The sequence below is a fragment of the Dipodomys merriami genome, unplaced genomic scaffold, assembly GCF_024711535.1.
Source record: "Dipodomys merriami isolate MVZ:Mamm:240054 unplaced genomic scaffold, mDipMer1.0.p SCAF_138, whole genome shotgun sequence".
NCBI lineage: Eukaryota > Metazoa > Chordata > Mammalia > Rodentia > Heteromyidae > Dipodomys > Dipodomys merriami.
The window spans coordinates 947,316-967,192 of record NW_027202693.1 but is presented as its reverse complement, the minus strand read 5'-3'; the positions used below and the strand labels follow the sequence as shown (position 1 = coordinate 967,192).

At 47.1% G+C, this 19,877-nt stretch overlaps 1 protein-coding gene across 3 annotated transcripts; it reads right to left on the bottom strand.

Annotated features, from left to right (window-relative positions):
- Positions 1-447: 447 nt before the first annotated feature.
- LOC138825589 (glycerophosphodiester phosphodiesterase 1) lies at positions 448-13,842 on the bottom strand. Of its 3 annotated transcripts, none has more exons than XM_070020254.1 (6): positions 13,438-13,842; positions 8,985-9,160; positions 6,440-6,545; positions 4,405-4,497; positions 3,317-3,528; positions 448-1,648 (listed from the first exon to the last, which is right to left on the bottom strand). In XM_070020254.1, exons 1-6 carry the CDS (start codon positions 13,696-13,698, stop codon positions 1,501-1,503), a joined length of 996 nt encoding a protein of 331 aa, XP_069876355.1. In that variant the 5' UTR covers positions 13,699-13,842; the 3' UTR covers positions 448-1,500. The 3 variants fall into 3 exon arrangements, with proteins under 3 accessions (XP_069876355.1, XP_069876356.1, XP_069876357.1); XM_070020255.1 differs by lacking the exon at positions 13,438-13,842 and adding an exon at positions 12,937-13,044 and having other exon boundaries at positions 461-1,648; XM_070020256.1 differs by having other exon boundaries at positions 465-1,648; positions 8,985-9,156; positions 13,438-13,522.
- Positions 13,843-19,877: the final 6,035 nt, after the last annotated feature.

Here is a 19,877-nt window from a genome sequence, read left to right as displayed (position 1 = left end):
GAGTGTCCCTTTGGAGTTTGCAGGATCTCAGCCTTCAAGTGACCATTTCTTTCCTCTTTTTTTTTTTTTTTTTTTTTTGGTCGGTCGTAGGGCTTGAACTCTGGGCCTGGGCACTGTCCCTCAGCTCTTCAGCTCAAGGCACGCGCTCTACTGCTTGAGCCACAATGCCACTTCTGGTTTTCTAGTGGTTTTATTGGAGGTAAGAGTCTCACAGACATTCCTGCCCGAGCTGGCTCTGAACCGTGATCCTCAGATCTCAGCCTCCTGGGTAACTAGGATTAAAGGTGTGAGCCACCGGTGCCTGGCTCTCCTTTATTTTTTGTCAGTCATAGGGCTTGAACTCAGGGCCTGGGCGCTGTCCCTCAGCTCTTTTGCTTAAGACTAGCACTCTACCACTTCAAGCCAGAGTGTTTAATTGGAAGGAAGAGCCTCATGAGGACTTTCCTGCCTGGGCTGGCTTTGAACTGGGATCCTCAGATCTCAGCCTCTTGAGTACCTTGGATTACAGGCCTGAGCCACCAGCACCCAGCAGAAGCAGCCATTTCTTTGAGGCTGTGAGAGCTGTGTGGAATTGGGAAGGCTATGTGTATGAGAAAGACCCAAAGTCTTGACTAAGTGAGGGGCCTGTAACAGAGCTAGGTAAGCTAGGAGGCAGCTTCAACATTTAAAAGCAATGCAAGTTCAATTTAAATCTTGTGATTTAAGTTCACAATAACCCTTACATGTTCATGGGAGAAAAGAGCAGAACCATGGTGAATGGCGAAGAGCGTGACCCTGGGCACATCTGCCTGGATTTGAACCTCACAATACATACACCTAGCTTTAACTCTGCAATGAGCCTCTCAGTCATCAATAAAGAGAATGCTGTGTGTAAGTACACAAGCACCAGAGCGTGTATTGACATCAGAACTCGGCAGAAGTGCAACTCTGCCCCCTGCTGGTTTGCACGTTTACATCCAGCTGTGGCACACATCAGCTTCCTCAAATTCCTCCCACTGCAGGATGCAAGGCTTGGCATACCGTTTTCCTCTCGGGTCCCTTTTAATGATTTTTATTAGTATGGTCACAAGTTTGATATCTACAGTACCTAGTTAACAGCTGAGAACAAACATTTGAAATAAGTAAGTGACTTAAGTATGGCAAGCTTTAAAAGGTCAACTCCAAATACTCATGCAGGTCTCATGCGTCTGCGTTTGCAGACTCGCCTCGTGCCCACCCTCGCTGGGCCGGCGGCGCCTCACTGGGTCGGGCAGGATCTGTCGTGCCTTTTCTCAGACCCAGATTCTCAAGATCAACAAGTGCTGAACTTAGGCATTCCATGGGGCATGGTGGCCATCCTGGGTTTTGGTGTGTTCAGGTAAAAATGCAATTACTAAGTGCTTGTGTACGCCCGCCCGATCACGAGGGCTTGGGCCAGCACTCAGGGGGACATTTTGCTATCCCTGTTTGAGGCCAAGAGGCAGTTTCTGACCCTTGAGTTTCCCTGTCCCAGGGAGAATTCTAGAACTGGGGCGCACAGTCTTCTATCATACTGTCTGTGATGTAGCTGGCGCCCAGATAGGATTCGTAGTAACTCTTCTCGTTAAAGGTATTCACAGTCCAGCCGACCACCTGGACTCCTTTGGCTGACCATTTCTTCAAGTAGTCCCTGGGGAGAGAAGAGAACTCCATTCTGTTAGAAGCATGGTTGCCCAGTGTGGTGGTCATTGAGCCTTCACTGCAGTGGAATGGAACATGCCCCAACCCAGCTGGCCCCATGGCCCCATCCTGTCCCCATAATGACTGTCCTCACCCTGCCCATCACTACCTCTTCTCACCTATATCTCCCCCTCCTCCTCTGGAGATGACGGAGCCCTTCCATGTCTGAGAGCCAACAGAACTTTTTGTGGTCATGTTAATCCACTTCATTGGGGATCTTTCCCTTCTTCCTGGACTAGGGCAGATGGCATGGTCTGGGCACCCCAGCCCGCCTCCTATGCATCTGGCTCAGCTGTAATTTTCCACATTTGCTGAATTTCTATTCAATTAGCACCTTCGTAAGGGCTGAGACCAAGGCTTTGTGTCTTTCTCAATCTCCAACCTCCTCATGCAGGACTCAACACTGTAGGCAGCAACCAAAGGCTATGGGAATCATGCATGCTTGAAATCATAGGAAATGTACAACTATAGTCGGCTGAAATTTGGGTGCTAGTAGGGGAATGAGAAGGTTTTTATGGTTTGTGGTGGTGGTGGTGGTGGTTGTTTTGTTGGTTGTGGGACTTGAACTCAGGGTCTGAGTGCTGTCTGTGAGCTTTTCCACTCAAGGCGAGTGCTCTACCATTTTGAGCCACAACTCTATTTCTGGTTTCCTGGTAGTTTATGGGAAATAAGAGTCCCATGGACCGTGAGACTCTTATCTCCAATAAATCACTAGAAAACCAGAAGTGGTGCTGTGACTCACGTGTAGAGCGCTTGCCTTGAGCTTAAGAGCACAGGGACAGAGCCCAAGCCCAGAGTTCAATCCCCACAACCAACCAATACACACACACACACACACACACACACACACACACACACACACACTCATTACCTAACTTATATAACTAACACCTCTGTATATCACTTCTACAATAATAAAATGCACAAAGAAAAAATATCTAGTGAAAGCTGGGCACTGGTAGCTCACACCTGTAAGACTAGCAACTCAGGAAGCTAAGATCTGAGGATTTCAGTTCAAAGCCAGGCTGGGTAGAAAGTCCATGAGACTCTCTCTCATCTCCAATAAACTACTCAGAAAAAACTAGAAATGGTGCTGTGGCTCAAGTGGTAGAGTATTAGCTTTGAGCAGAGAGGCTCAGGGACAGATGCCAGGCCTTGAGTTCAAGCCCGCACCAGCAAAAAAAAACAAAAAACAAGAAAGAACCTGAGGCTGTGAGTTCAAGCCCCAGTACCAATACCAACACCAAAAATAAAAGTCAATCTCTCTCTCTCTCTCCTCTCTCTCTCTCTCTCTCTCTCTCTCTCTCTCTCTCTCTCTCTCTCTCTCTCTCTCTCTCTCTCTCTCTCATGAATCTATTTAGAAATAGTAAAATGAAGCCAGGCACTGTGGCTCAAGTGGTAGAGTGCTAGCCTTGAGCTGCAGAGCTCAGGAACAGTGTTCAAGCCCCACAACCGACAAAAAGAAAAAAGAAACAGAATTCTTCCCACTAAGAGGCCAGCAATCATTCACCCTAATAGAGGCACAGTGGTCGTTTGGGGTTATCTACCTCTTCAATTCCTCCCTCCCAGACAGCCATCAGGAAGTGTGCCAGAAGAGACAAAAACCCTTCCGACTTACGGGGATACAAAGTCCTTCTGCATGAGGAATGCTGAAACCCCACACAGGTACCACAGGATATTGTGCATGGTCCAGTCGAGCAAAATGTCCATCACCACAAACATGGACTGCTTCCAGAATGTTTCGTAGCGGGCTTTCCCGTCTCCTGTATGGCTCAGGCTCCATGGCCTGTGTGTTAGAGCTGTTATGACATTCCGGTCTGTTTGTCTCATCTGCAAAAGAATTTTGAAAAACAAAATGATCATACGCTCAGACTCCAACATCTCAACAGCTTAGATTCAGCCAATGCGCTGGTTTTGATGAGGGCACATGACTTTCAGCAACATGTCTATGAAATACCATAAACCCTTTGAGAAAATATTTAATGGATGCAGGGCATTGCCTGCACAGTCTAACAGAGGGCAATTTTAAAAGCTGAGAACTGTAACCTTAGTTGGTTCTTGTTTTTGTTTTTGTATTTGTTTTGGCTAGTCCTGGGACTTGAACTCAGGGCCTGGGAGCTGTCCCTGAGCCTCTTTGTGCTCAAGGACAGCACTCTATCACTGGAGCCACAGCGTCACTTCCAGCTTTTTCTGAGTGGTTTATTGGAGATAAGAGTCTCATGGAATTTTCTGCCTGGGCTGGCTTTGAACCTCAATTCTCAGATCTCAGCCTTCTGAGTAACTGGGATTACAGGTGTGGGCTGGCTTTGAACCTCAATCCTCAGATCTCAGCCTTCTGAGTAATTGGGATTACAGGTGTGAGCCACTAGCACCGGGTGAAAGCCTAGTTTTTTTTTTAGGAGCCACGGTCTGGCTGTATGATCCAAGCTGGTCTCTAGTTCTTAGTCCTCCTGCCTCTGCCTCCTGGGTTACAGCTGTGCATTACTATGCCCAGCTTATTAGTTGAGAAATATTTAACATCTGTTTTAAATGAGCCAGGCACTGGTGGCTGTAATCCTAGCTACTCAGGAGGCCAAGATCTGACAACTGAGGTTCAAGTCGAGCCCAGGAAGGAATGTCCCTGAGAGTCTTATTTCCAACCAACCAGCAAAAATCCAGAAGTGAGGGAACTGTGGCCATATACCAGACATGTTATCCAGAACTTACCTTATAGATAACTTCCGGCAGGAAGGAGCAGACCACACTGCTATTGTATAGCTGTGGGAATTCCATATATATTTTCTTTAGAGCATCAGTAGCCTGCAAAACAGAGACATTCATGTATTTAAAATCTATGAAAACATTAAAGTCCCAGCCAGTAATTAATTATATTAAGCAAGCTTCTGATGCATTGAAACAGTGCACTAATATGGCATAAGTGATGTGAAAGGTGGGGGCATAGCCACTGGGATATTTCCCACTCATGCCAGCAGCCAGGGGGCACTGTTCATCCCCTTCTTCAGGGGCCATGTCCCTGTGTCGCCCCCCCCCCCCACACCTTTGGAAGGTGTGGCAAGTTGCAAACTTCTCTCCTTCCCCCCCTACCCCCCCCCTCCCCCGGTTTAGCCACAATGAACTACTCTCTTACACCCACAGCCTGTCTTTCTGGGGAGCCCGGGGCAGGAAGATATGCTGGGCCCAAGGGCTGAGAGGACCCACAAACCATCACCAATATGATGGGAGAAGCTGGGGTGAAAGCAATTGAGAAGGGAGCTCCTCCTGACTTCTCCCAATAAAACAAAAATCCCTTTTTGTAGCAGTTCAGCTGCTAAGAAATGAGAAAGAAATGACTTTATTTATTTATTTATTTTGTCAGGCCTGGGGCTTGAACTCAGGGCCAGGGTACTATCCCTGAGCTTCTTTGCTCAAGGCTAACAGTCTACCACTTGAATCACAGTGCCATTTCTGGCTTCTTCTGTGTATGTGGTTCTGAAGAGTCAAACTCAGGACTTCATGCATGTTAGGCAACACTCTACCACTAAGCCACATTCTCAGCCTCGAAATGACAACATTTTAAATGCTAACATTATGGACCCCTAGTGAACACTGACACCAAAAGCAGTGAATACCACAGTCAAGCAAACACTGTGTGTGTCCTAATTCCTAGATACCACTAGTTTCTAGAATGTGGCACAAGGGGCTGGGAAGGTGGCTCAGTGGTAGAGTGCTTGCCTTGCATGCATGAGGCCCTGGGTTCGATTCCTTAGCACCACATAAGCAGAAAAAGCCAGAAGTGGCACTGTGGCTCAAGTGGTAGAGTGCTAGCCTTGAGCTGAAGAGCTGAGGGACAATGCCCAGGCCCAGAGTTCAAGACCCACGACTGACCAAGAAAAAAAATAGAATGTGACACACACCCAAAACATTGTAAGCAACAAGATGCATTCTTCCTGGATAAAAAAGAACCCAGAGCCAGGCACTGTAGCTCACACCTGTAATCCTAACTACTTAGGAGGCTGAGATCTAAGGATCTTGAAGCCAGCCTGGGGGAGGACACTTTGTGTGAGACTCTTTTTTTTTTTTTTCTTTTTGCTTATGTGGTGCTGAGGAATTGAACCCAGGGCCTCAGGCATGCAAGACAAGCGCTCTACCACTGAGCCAACTTCCCAGCCCCTGTGTGAGACTCTTATCTCCCATTAACCACCAAAAAGCTGGAAGTAGAGCTGAGGCTCAAGTAGCAGAGCACCAGCCTTGGGTATAGAAGCTAAAGGAGACTAATTCCTCTGAGTTCATGTTCCAGTACCAAAGAAACAAACAGAAGAACACAGCTGCTTCACTAATGTGGATGAGCATGCGCTACAGGACCTCAAGTTTTTCCTGGCTATTGAACGAACACCTGCACTTGTCCTAATGCTTCACACTGTTTATTTAATTCTCATAACAACCGTGTATGTTAAGTTTCTTTCTTTTGTACCCAGGAAAACTGAAGTGACTCTTGTGTCCAATTCTTCCTTCCCTTTTCTGATGTCTAGTCCAGAAGTTCCTCTGAACTGCTTTGGTAATCATCTTTTGTAACTGCTTTGTGCTAGCTGCTGAACAGGGGGAGATCTATATCTGTATTTGTGTATGTACGTATGCATGTATCTATCTATCTATCTGTCTGTCTCTTAAGAAGAGAAAGGAACAGAAAACAGCTATTTGTGGGAAGAACTCGCAGTCATACAGCAGTGGCTTTACCCATGTGAAGCACAGAGGATAAATGTACCATATTTGCATGGCCTTTGACATCAAAGAAGATGGTGAGGTTATGGCTGAGGCACTCGGTAACGGCTTCCCGCAGGGTGGGGATCTTTTCATTAGGGAAATCATTCCTAGAGTAGAGGCAGGAAGGGCACAGCACAGGGAAAAGAGAAAGAGACGAGTTTAGTGCAACAGATATTGTGTGTAACGTCTGCTTCAAAATAGAAGTCAAGTGTTCCGCCAACTTCCTTCTCCACCCCGCTTCCCCAGGCTCTTGCTAGAGGTACTTGTTCCCAACCAAAGAACAGCAGCATCAACAAACATCATTCCCACTGCTAGGTGCTGGTGGCTCACGCCTATAAACCTAGCTACTCAGAAGGCTGAGATCTGAGAATCACAGTTCAAAGCCACCCCAGACAGGAAAGTCCTTGAGACTCTTATTTCCAATTAGCCATCAAAAAGCTCAAGTGTATGGGGCTGGGAAGGTGGCTCAGTGGTAGAGCGCTTGCCTTGCATGCCTGAGGCCCTGGGTTCAATTCCTCAGCACCACATAAGCAAAAAAGAAAAAAGCCGGAAGGGGCGCTGTGGCTCAAGTGGTAGAGTGCTAGCCTTGAGCTGAAGAGCTGAGGGACAGCGCCCAGGCCCAGAGTTCAGGCCCCATGACTGGACCAAAAAAAAAAAAAAAAAAAGCTCAAGTGTAGCTCCAATGGTTGAGCACCAGCCTTGAGCACAAAAGCTCAGGGACAGCACCCAGAACCTGAGTTCAAGCCCCAAGAGCAGCGCGCACGCACGCACGCACGCACGCACACGCACACACACACACACACACACACACACACACGAGATTTACAATGTGTGAGATATCAGTTTTTCTCTCAATGAAACTTCACTCCAGCCACTCTGGTCACCATCGATCATGCCCACGGCCACTCTTAGTTTCTCTGACTCTTTGTCAGGATGAGCAAATCTCAGCACAAAGAGCGTAACTGGAGAGAGAATACCTACACTGCCTATTTTCCTGCACCATGGGCTTGACACACTGCAGTTACTTCACATGGCATTCCATCACAGGAGATGAAGCCTGGCCCAATTGTGGGGTGCACCTCCCAATTGTTGGGCACTCATGCTACAATAACAATGGGAAGGTGACACACTGACAGATAGGGTGCCTTCTCAGGATTTGGGGATGAGGTTGAGCCAATGCCTTTCTTCTTTATGTGTGAATGTGGAACACAGCATCTTAGCTGCAAGGCTGCTCGGTATTAAAGCATCCAGCAGAGCAAGTAAACATCTGGTGACTGAGCAGCAAGCCTGGCACCTGGCCTCTGAGGTTTCCTGGTTGTCATGTTCTGTGTAGCCTAATATTTCCTTTGGCCGACTTTTAACTCCTTTAAGTTCAAATCCTAGGGAAGTAAGCTCTGATCCTCGGGCAGGGAGGACTATATTGTATTGCTGGGTCAACTATCCATAGTCATTGCCTAGAGAGTTGATGAGCTTCATGGAACAGTGAGCAGTTCCCACTGCACAAAGCAGCCAAGAGGAGAGGGATATGGACCACCACATTCCAAAGCCCATTACCCAGCATTCCAGTTCCAAGCTGTATGGGGATAGGAGGGTCCATTGGTGTGTAAGTTTGAGATGTCCTAAGTTAAGGGTCAGAATTGATGTGGACAATTTATCTTCTAGAACATTCAGAGTAAAATGCTTGGTTAGATCACAGAACTCTCTTCTTGTGGAGAAGTCCTATAGGACTCGTGCTCGCTCTGTCTCTCCCTCTCTCTCTTTTTTTCTCTCTCTCACACACACACATACATACACACACACATTCACCTTTTGGAAAATACTTTATACCAGGAGGGCATTGAACTCAACATCTAAAAGAACTTTCAGCTTTGCAGGGTTGAGAGACATCACGCAAACAGGAAACAGCACAGAGTAGCAGACATTTCTTTGAAGTGAAAAATGGGATGTCAAGATTCTAGTCCTGGCTTCTTATTTTAACACCAGTGATAGCCAAACAGAGCTAGATAAATCTTGCTCTTACAGATAATTCCAGAAAAGTTCAAAGAGTTTTTTTTTTTTTTTTTTGGGTCCGGTCGTGGGGCCTGAACTCTGGGCCTGGGCGCTGTCCCTCAGCTCTCCAGCTCAAGGCTAGCACTCTACCACTTGAGCCACAGCGCCACTTCCAACTTTTTTCTTATGTGGTGCTGAGGAATCGAACCCAGGGCCTCGAGCATACAAGGCAAGTGCTCTACCACTGAGCCACCTTCCCAGCCCAAGTTCAAAGACTTAACTCAAGACCAAGTAGGAAGCATGATCAAAATGACAGCATAACCCAATTATCATGAGAATAATTCTGAGGCCATATTTGGCCTCAGTGGGAAAGACTAAAAATACATATGCTGTATTTTTGTTGTTCCTGGTGCCTGTTCATCACTTGGGAAACCTGTATACAATTCAAAACAAAACGAGTCTCCTGGAGCAGAAGGTTTAATTAGAAGGTTCCAGTGTCTCAGGGTATTCCTCTCCAGAGGTTCCGAGATCTCTGTAAAGGACCACGGGTTACTTACCTGAGTCTGTGATTTGCGGCAGGGTTAAGTTTCCTGACTTGTTCAAATGTCATATCACACAGTCGCCCAGAACCATCCGTGGTCCTGTCCACTGTGTTATCGTGCATTAAGACAGGAATCCCATCGGAAGTAAACTCAATGTCCAGCTCCACGCCCGAGGCTCCATTCTTAGCTGCCTTAACAAAAGCATCAGCAATGTTAATGTCAAGGGCTGCAGACACCCCTTCGCAGCAAGGCGCTCAAGAAGGCCTGCACATATGGGCGCTGGTAGTTCACGCTTGTAATCCTAGCTACTCAGGAGGCTGAGATCTGAGGATCATTGTTCTCGAAGCCAGCCCAGGCAGGGAAGTCCATGAGAGTCTTATCTACAATTAACCAGAAAAAAAAAAGAAGCCAAAAATGGAGCTGTGCAAGTGGTAAAATGTCAGCCTTAAGCACAGAAAGCTCAGGGACAGGGCTCAGGCTCTGAGTTCAAGCCCTAGTACTGGAACAAAAAAGAAAAGAAAAGAAGCCAGGTGCTGGTGGCTCATGTCTGTTATCCTACCTACTCAGAAGGCTGAGTGAGATCTGAGGATCATGGTTCAAAGCCAGCCCTGGGCAGGAAAGTTTGAGACTCTTATCTCCAATTAACCACCAGAAAACAGGAACTGGAGCTGTGGCTCAAAGTAGTAGAGTACTAGCCTTGAGCTCTGGGTGCAGTGCACAGGCCTTAAGTTCAAGCCCCACAACCAACAATAACTAACTAACTAAATAAATAAATAAAGAAAGAAAGAAAAGAAAAGAAAAGAACAAAGGCCTGTAGGGCTGGTGGGGTAGACATCTGCTCTTACTCATTCTGTACCCTTCTCTTGGCAGACACAGCCCTGATCTCCTGGTTCTCCATGGGGTGGGGTCAGTCTGCCCCAAGGGGCACATAGGGAACTTGGGACGCCAAGTCTGAACGGCTGAAGCACTGAGAGCTCCTACACTCTGGGAGTGGCAACTGGAGATGATAAGCTAGTTTGGCATCAACAAGATGAGTCAGCCTCTTGGAGGTTGAGCCATAGGGCTCTCTGTAAGATACACACTGCGCTGTTTCCAGGGGTGTCTATATGCTATGTCTGTGGCCCTGGCTGATGGCTCAGCAAGGTGTGGTAGTGAAGATCTAAAGGAGAACCCAGGACCAGGTGCCCTGCATGCAGAAGGAGAGGACACCCAAGTGCTGGTGTCATCCCTAGCACTGCAAAGCAAACCAGCAAACCAATGGGAAGAGTTCACAGAGAATCTGAACTCTGCACTGAGATCCACCATCTACCTGCTTTCAGGCTTGTGAAGATGGGAAATATTTCTTAGGATAACAACAGGAACACACACACACACACACACACACACACACACACACACACACACACACACACACACACACACACACACACATAGTTGAGTGTCTTTGGCTCTTACCTGTCATCCTAGCTACTCAGGAGAAAAGAGATCTGAGTGAGGATCATGGTTTAAAACCAGCCTGGGCAAGAAAGTCCAGGAGACTCTTAACTCCAATTAACCACCAAAAAAAGCCAGAGTGGAGGTGTGGCTTACGTGGTAAAATACCAGCTTTGAGCATAAAAGCTCCAAGATAGCACTCAAGCCCTGAATTTAAGCCCCAGGACCAGATCACACACACAAAAATCAGGATCCCTTGTGAGTATGTAGGTGTATATATGTTTTGTGTGTGTAATATATGTACAGTTTAACAGATGTCCCAGAAAATAATAACAATGAAAGAGCAATAGCTAGTAGTCACCAGTACCAAGATAAATAAATAAACTCCCAATTCCATCACTACGAGGCCTGTCACCTGGGTGAAGTTAATTATCTACCCTAGCTTCAGTTTCATCCTCAAGATAAGCCAGGGTGCCCGTGGCTCATGCCTGCAATCCTAGCTACTCAGCAGGCAGATATATGGAGGATTAAGGTTCAAAGCCAGCCCAGAGAGTTAAATCTGAAGACTCCATCTCCAACCAAATTGCAAAAATGCTGTGAGCAAAGAAGCTGAATAAGCAAAGCAAGAGAGCGCTCAAGGTCCCGAGTTTAAGCCCATACTGAAGGGAAAAAAAAGCTGCAGTGAGGATTTAGAAATGAAATGACAGAAGGGTAAACAAAGGAGGAGGCTGCAATGCTTGATAAGAAATGTACACATTATCCTGCCCATGTAATTGTAACCCCTCTGTACAGTATGTTCACACACAAAAAAAAATAAATTAAAAAAAAAAAAGAAATGAAATGACAGATATCAATTACCAAGCTTGGTACCTGCCTAGGTTGAGCAAAAGGACCAATGAAAGTCATAATAATACTTACATCTACCTTGATTTAAAAAGTCTAGAGGGTTAAGTATTTATAACATAATACACAATCATATTTTCAGTATATAGAATACAACACAGCTGTTATATTCCTTGGTGTAAAGTTCAACTATGGGTGTTTGTTTGTTCCCTGCCACCAGAGATTGAACTCAGGGCCTAATGCTTGCTGGTCTTGCTCATTTGGTGAGTGCTCTATCACTTGAGTTATACCTCCCACACAGTGTTTGGCTGGTAAATGGGAGATAAGAGTCTCACAGACTTTTCTGTCTGGGGCTGGCTTCAAACGTTGATCATACAGATCTCAGCGTCCTGAGTAGCTAGCTAGGACTATCGGTGTGAGCCACAGGATCTTGGCTTTCTATGGGAAGAGGGAGAATATAGCCTTGTCTTCTGTTGTATTGTGCAGCTCAATACTGTCATAACTAAAAAGTTTGTGGCCTGTGACCTAAGGTCCTAATAAGCTGAATCACCACATCCTACTTCCTCTACTGACCAGAAGTGGCTTTAGCAAGGTGATAATTATGCTACAAACATTGTAAGTATGCAAACATGCATGGTATTTAGCTGTAATTCAGGACACAACAGGACAGGAAACAGTGGGTGTATTTCACATAGACACTTCCTCTAGAATGCAGTATGAGTTCTGTTCAACATACCCTTACACTGGGCACCAGTAGCTCACATCTGTAATCCTAATTACTCAGGAGGCTGAGATCTGAGGATTGTAGTTTGAAGCCAGCCTGGGCAGGAAAGTCCATGAAACTCTTGTTGCCAATAAACAACCCCCAAAGCTGGAAGTGAAACTCTGGCTCAAGTGGTAGAGCACTAGCCTTGAGCAAAAGAAGCTCAGGGACAGTGCCCAGGTCCTGAGTTCAAGCCCCAGGGCCAGCACACACACACACACACACACACACAAAATCACCAACAACAACCACAAAATATACTCTTGCCAAACCACTGCACCCTCTGGCAGTACTTAGCAATACCGAAGGCTCAACCCAGAGCCAGCTTTTAAGGCAATTTATAGATAAAGGTAAGGTTCAGCCTGGTGGCTCATGCCTGTAATCCTATGCCTAACACTGTCTTGCCCCTAGTTCCAAGGAAAGCAGAGGTAGAGAAGATTAAAGTGGAAAGTCTCAGGACAAAAACATGGGCATGTGAGATCCTAGGGATGGGAGGGATGACCCTAAAGCTAAAAGGACTGGGAGTGTGGATAAGAGAGAGAGAGAGGAAGCCTGCCAAGATTCTTAGCAGTGCCTTGTAGAAAAGGGGTAATCGGTCTCAAGGCTGGCTGCCAGGGTAGTGAGTGTGAAACCTATGAGTCTGAGGAGAATGATGATAAACCGATGTTCCAAATAATTCAGAGGACACACAAGGCCACTTTCTAAGACGATCCACCTATTTGGTCCATTTAGTATAAACCCATTTACTGACCACCAAGGCCTTGTTGGACCTGACCCATGTCCTACTCCATCCGACACACTGGGCTCTGCTGTTACCTTGAAGTCAGGCCTCCCTTGGCTTCTTTGGTTCCTGCCAGGCGCCCACACCATTCCTACCCCTTGCCACGCACGCTCCCTTTATCACTTTTCCCACGGCCCCAAACACACCTGGCTCATTATAATTCTGGTTCTCAACTGAAACGATCACTCCTTAGGGAGGATTTCTTGGAGACCCCCCCCAAGAGTCGAACTCCAGGGGCTCCCCATCTTTCACCTCCTCACCCCATCGCTTCTTCTCTCTGGGCATCTCCTTTGTTTACGAGGTGTCTCCTCGCTCACCCCCCTACCCCCACTATGATGGAAGCAGGGATTTCCCTCCCCGTCCCACCCCCGTGGTCCTGGCTCAGGCCCCGGCACGTGGCAGCTTATATAAATAACCGCTGCATTCTATCCATGCCTGCAGTCCCGGAGGTTCCTAGCCGGGGAGGTGAGGGGTCGGGGCCGCCGCTGGGCGCTGCTCCGGGAGGACGAGCCGGGACAGCCGCGGGTCACGCTGGGCGGCCGGGCCGGGGGTGTGCGTGTGTGCGGTGGGCCGGGGGCATCGGGGCGGCAGAGGCCCCGGGCGGGCCGGGGAGGAGCGGGCGAGGGGGGCGGGGAGGATGCGCTCACCTGCCGAATGGCCGCCAGCGTGTTCTCGGGGGCGTCGTGGCTGCCGCCGCGGTGGGCGATGGCGCAGACCCGGTCGCGGGGCTTGAGGACCTGCAGCACCCGGCGGGAGGGCACGGGTTCGAAGCTGAAGAAGCGCAGCAGGACGTAGAGGCTGCCGGTGAAGAGACAGGCATTGAAGGGGCTGCGGGTCAGCAGCAGCAGCAGCACCAGCAGGAAGGAGAAGGGACCCAGGAGGCCCCCCTGGTCCTCCCACAGCCACATGCCGGCGCCCGCACCGGCACGGACCGGAGTCCCGGACCCGCCGGGCTCCCGCAACCACACAGCCACAAAGCGACGGGGGGCCGCGTCCGGGGACTCGGCCGTAGCCGGCTCCCTCCGCGGGGACCAGCGCCGCACAATGGCGCCGGCGGCCCCATCCGGAGAGGGAAGCGGCCTGGATAGCCAATCAGAAGCCAGGATCGCCGGCGCTGACAGGGGGCGGAGACTCTGCCATGGCAACGGGGGCGGGCCTAAGCCCCAGGCTCAGGTTCCAAAAGACACTTTGGGTGATCCCGGGTCAAGACTTCACGTCCTCGAGCGAGCGGACTTGGGGTCAAAGGCCGGAGGGTATCTTAGTGACTCTGGAGTCTGCCCTCCCCGGAAGCTAAAGTCAAGGAACGGAGGAAAGAGGCTGAGTGCTTAGCTTGTTTATCCTTTGAACAAGATCCACTTTGGTGTTTGTTCTAGGGAGATTTGCATTCCTATGTGTGTGCTGCTAACCCAATTAGCCCGGCAGCAAATATTGACCCAGCACTTGGGCCCTTGAGTACCCTACAGGCAAATACTGAATGCACATTTTAGTCTTACAATGGCCAAGTGATGTTATCTCAGAAGATAAAGACTGCATTAGAACCAAGGACTCAAGATCTGACAATGAACCTGGAAGGAATTTTAATCATTTCCTAATTTAATGTAAACTGAAAGTAGGTGAAAGGAACTTAACAACTTAACATTAGTACCTGGTGAATAGGGACCCTCCTAGGAATAGGAGACGGGGTAGGTTCTCAAGCTCTTAATTCCCATTCTGTAAAATAGGATTATGCCTCTTCCTTGCAAAGAAGAAGGAAATAGGCCTGACCCTTCTCCTTATTGCTGCCTTTGGGGGATGGGAATGTGGCCTAGCAGTAGAGTGCTTGCCTAGCATGCAAGAAGCCCTGGGTTTGATTCCTCAGTACCACATAAACAGAAAAAAAGCTGGAAGTGGTGCTGTGGCTCAAGTGGTAGAGTGCTAGCCTTGAGCAAAAGAAGCTCAGGGACAGTGCCCAGGCTCTCTCTGAGTTCAAGCCCCAGGACTGGGAAAAAAAAAAAAAAAAAGCTGTCTTTGTTGGGCTCACACATTAACTAAAAGCAGGAGAAAATTTGGCATCCTGCTTCCATTTTGCATGGTCCTTGCTATAAAGCCATTCTCTGAGTCATTATACAATCACCTTGGAATTTGAAAAGGACACCTGGTAACTCCCACCTGTAATCCTAGCTACTCAGGAGGCTGAAATCTGAGGATCTTAGTTTGAAGCCAGCTCAGGCAAGTGAGACTCTTATCTCCAATTAATCACCAGAAAACTGAAAGTGGCACTGTGGCTCAAAGTGTTAAGATGCCAGCCTTGAGCGGAAAAAGGGAAGGGACAGTGTCCAGGCCAGAAAAGAAAAGAAAAAGGACACCTGGACCAGGGGGCTGGTGGCTCGTGCTTGTAATCCTTGCTACTAAGGAAGAGGTTGATATCTAAAGATTATGGTTCAAAGCTGGTTCAGGCACAAAAATCCATAAGACTCTTATCTTCAATTGATCATCAAAAAGCTGGAAATGGAGTTGTGGTTCACGTGGTAGAACATCATCCTTAAGGGAAAAAGCTAAGCTTTACCATGTTTATGTCCCAGTAATGGGACAAAAACAAGAACAAACTGGGTGCTGATGGCTCTCTCTTGTAGGTGAAGGGAAGTTACCTACTGAGAAGGCTGAGATCTGAGGATCAAGGTTATTTAGACAAGAAAGTCCTTGACTCTCTTATCTCCAATTAACCACCAAAAAGTGAGACTTAGAACCTTGTTTCAAGTGTTAGAGCACTAGCCTTGAGCAAAAGAAACTCAGGGACAGTGCCCAGTCCCTGAGTTCAAGTCCCAGGACAAGCACAGAAAACAAATAAATAAATACAAGAAATTTTTTTTTAAAAAAAAGAAAGAACAAGATTGTTGGTTATGGGGCTTGAACTCAGGGTCTAGGCACTGTCTCTGAGCAGTTGCTCAAGGCTTAGTGCCCTACCGCTCTGAGCCACAGTGCCACTGCCAGTGTTCTAGTGGTTAATTGGAGATAAGAGTTTCACAGACTTTCCTTTCTGGGCTAGCTTTGAACTGCAATCCTCAGATCTCAGCCTCCTGAATAGCTAGAATTACAAATATAAGCTACCATCATCCAGCCCAAACAGTTACTCTTAATTAATGTTTTACCCCTTTACTTCCCCATTATCTATTCAAGCCAATAGCTTATATCTGGACCCCAATGACAACTGAAGATGGGCTGAAGTGCTACATTCCCATAGCAGACCCATGCCACATCATAAATCTTTTTCTGGCTTTCACCAACTCTGTTTATTTATGGGGACAAAGGGCCAGGCCTGACCTGGAGTTTGGGAATGGGGGTCTAAAAACTCCATTTTCAATCGTTGTAAAACATATAATGTTAGGTTTTTAAAAAGAGATAGCCGAGTAAGAACAGCACCACGCATGAGCTATTCAGGTAAGGGGTAGGTTTAGTCATTGTTCTGGCTGGCACCAGGCCATGTTGGCCCTCCACTTGGCAGGGTAAGGCCTGGGAAAGACCTGGGAAAGAGCTGGAAAAGAGAGAGCTGGGAAAGAGAGGGGAGAGCTGGGAAAAGAGCAGAGAAGGAAAGAGCTGAGAAAGAGCAGAGAAAAGAGCTGAGAAAAGAGCTAGAAAAGAGAGCTTCTGGCCCTGGGCTAGGCCTTATCTAGGGTATGGGCGGAGAAAGGTGTGGCCACATCAAATTCAGATGTAACCTCATTGGATGCAGATGTGACCTCTTCCAGGTGTGCCAGTTGCCTAGGTAACGCAGGTACTGGGTAGAGACTTTGCTGTGAGGGTGGAGTCTGCTGGCCATCCAGGAGCGGACCTTACATATAATATAGTCACCTTTTTTTTTTTTCTCTGTAGATAAAATTATTTCAATACTAGATGCTACTTACAAGCCTGTACCCCACTGCAAACCGGGGTCCAAGGTGAAACAGTCACAGTTTAAAATGGCAGAAAAAGCTCCAATTTTTTTTTTTTGGCCAAAATTCTTTTATCTAAAGAGCATGTTATCAACTTTGCAAAATATGAGTCGCAGGTTCTATTTTCACTTCCCCCTTTTTTTTTTAATCGGTCGTGGGGCTTGAAATCTGGGCATGGCCGCTGTCTCTGAGCTCTTCAGCTCAAGGCTAGCACTCTACCACTTGAGCCACAGCACCACTTCCAGTTTTCTAGGTTTATTGGAGATAAGAGTCTCAAGGACTTTCCTGCCCAGGCTGGCTTTAAACCATTATTCTCAGATCTCAGCCTCCAGAGTAGCTAGGATTACAGGTGTGATCCACCGGTGCCTGGCTTCTATTTTCACTTTCTGAGTCAGCTTTACCTTCCAGCTCTCTTTCCCTCCTAACAGTGCCTATGCTTGCATATATGAAATAGGGATTTGAAAAGTGTTCATTACAAGTTTGGTTGTGATGCACAATTGAAATAACTCTTTTTGTTGTTGTTGTTCGGTTGTGGGGCTTGAACTCTGGGCCAGAGCACTATCCCTGTGCTCTTCAGCTCAAAGCTAGTGCTCTACCACTTGAGCCATAGCACCAGTTCCAATTTTCTGGTGGTTTATTAAGGATAAGAGTCTCATGGACTTTCCTGCCTGAGCTGGCTTTGAACCATGATTGTCAGATCTCAGCCTCCTGAGTAGCTAGGATTATAGCCATGAGCCACTGGCCCTGGCACAATTGAAATAACTCTTGCACAACCTCTGCTATCTAAGCCTTTAGTAAGGGAAGTAAAGCTAAAATGAGCAGTAAGAATTATATAGAATGTGAGGAACAAGTCCTCTGTCCCTATGATAACAGAAATTGTAGCACCCTGATTTTCCAATGGGACACCCCAACACTCAGCCAATTGGGCAAGGAGTCTTTATTAGTTGTGTGGCAACTGCTTCCAGCCCTCAGAGCTTTGGAGTGCAGCAGCCTAACTCTCTCTCTGTCTCTTTTTCTGTCTGTTGTGGGGCTTGAACTCTGGGCTTGGACGCTATCCCTGCACTCTCCAGCTCAAGGCGAGTGCGCTATCGCTTGAGCCACAGCACCACTTCTGGTTTTCCAGTGGCTTATTGGAGGTAAGAGTCTCACAGATTTTCCTGCCCTGGCTGGCTTTGAACTGCAATCCTCAGATCTCAGCTTCCTGAGTAGCTAGGATTACAGGTGTGAGCCACCGGTGCCTGGCTCAGCCAAGCTCTCTTACAACAGGGTTTTCGAGGGACAAGAAAGCCACACACAGGTGGCACTCTATGTGATAGCAAGCAGGTGTAAAGAAGCAGAATTAGTAGTAATTACAACAAACAATTACAGTTTTAATAAGCAAAGCAATAAAGTCATCAAAGCAAAAACCACATTCCAGGTTCCCCCTTTGTTTCATTCTCTATAAGGATTTAGCTGACATTTACCAGAATTCATTCCAAGCTTCTTACTTACCACACCCAAAATCAAACCACCTTCCACATGAGTCTCTGCCTCTTGAAGTATCCTAACTTCCTGGGGCCGGTGGGACTCAAACCCACGATCAGCAAAAGGAGTCACCAACACTCAGTCAATCGGGCTAGGAACCTTTATTAGCCATGCCAACTGCTCTTCACTATACCAAGACAGTGAAGAACAACAGCCAAGCTCTCTTGTGGCAGGGTTTTAAAGGGGACAAGCAGGGCACACAGGTGGCATTGTATGTAACAGCAAGCAGGTTTACAGAAGCAAAACTAGCAGTTAGTGATCACAAATATCAATTATAATTTCAATAAACAAGGCAATAAGTCATCAAGGCAAAGGTTACATTTCCAGGCTCCCCCTTTGGTTGCATTTCCCAATAAGGGTTTAGCTGATATTTACCAGAACACATTCCAAACTTCTTACTTATCACATCCCAAGTCAAACTACCTTCCAGGTTTCTTGGCTCTTTCTGAGTTTCACTGTTACATACCACACTTAATTTGTCTAACTAACTCTGTAATTTTCTTTCTCTGTGTCTCTACTTTTGAGAAGTTCCTTTAGTAATAAACCTGGATTCTCTCTACAAAGAGGTTCTGCCTTTAATGTTTGCCCTATTCTTACGTATGTCTTGGCAGTTCAAATGGGATGCAACTAGAAAACAGATTTACAGATTGAGATGGTATTAATTGGGGGTATACCTGGAAGTTTGCAGGCTTACTGGGAAAGTGGGTTACTAAGAAAGCTATGAGAAGCCGGGCGCTGGTGGCTCATGCCTGTAATCCTAGCTACTCAGGAGGCTGAGATCTGAGGATCGCGGTTCAAAGCCAGCCCGGGCAGGAGAGACCATGAGACTCCTATCTCCAATAAACCACCAGAAAACCGGAAGTGGCGCTGTAGCTCAAGTGGTAGAGCGCTCGCCTTGAGCTGAAGAGCTGAGGGACAGCGCCCAGGCCTGGAGTTCAAGCCCCATGACCGACAAAAAAAAAAAAAAAAAAAAAAAAAAGAAAGCTATGAGGGCATGTCAATCCTCTTCTCCCAAGGGAGAAGCAAGAAAGACTGAGACCAGACAGCAGGAAGGATGTCCTGCCAGTGAACTGTAGTTCAGATGCCCTAATTTTAGTGGGCGTCACACTACCTGGGCTGGCTTTGAACTTCGATCCTCAGATTTCAGCCTCCTGAGCAGCTAGTATTACAGATTTGAGCCACTAACTTCGGTCCTTTTTGCTCATGGCTGGTGCTCTACCACTTGAGCCATAGCTCCACTTCTGGCTTTTTCTGCTTATGTGATACTGAGGAATCAAACCCAGGGCCTCATGCATACAAGGTGAGCACTCTACCACTGAGCCACCTTCTCAGCCCTAGATAAAGGTTTTTAATGAAGACTTTTCCTCAAGGAGTGGGAAAGGAGAACAAAGAACAAACCCTTAATAACACAACAAATTGAGTTGAAGTGACCCAGACACAGCTTTAAGTTTTACAGACAAGTCAGATTAGGGGCCAAGGGGAAATATATATATATATATATACACATATATATGTATATATATATATATATATTTAATCATTGAACATATAATTAATCATTGTACATTTCTGGCCAAGGTATGGCCTGGCTTATCGTTATTTCAGCCCTTATTTTGGAGGGATCCTGGAGTAGTTAGCGTCAGGATAAACAAATC

What these genes read in the sequence shown, in the direction of transcription:
- LOC138825589 (XM_070020254.1), bottom strand. Translation starts at nt 13,698, where the DNA reads ATGTGGCTGTGGGAGGACCAGGGGGGCCTCCTGGGTCCCTTCTCCTTC. An exon ending in CGCTGGCGGCCATTCGGCAG is followed by an intron (nt 9,161 to 13,437) that starts GTGAGCGCATCC and finishes GCTTTTGTTAAG; the next exon opens with GCAGCTAAGAATGGAGCCTC. An exon ending in GCCGCAAATCACAGACTCAG is followed by an intron (nt 6,546 to 8,984) that starts GTAAGTAACCCG and finishes CCTCTACTCTAG; the next exon opens with GAATGATTTCCCTAATGAAA.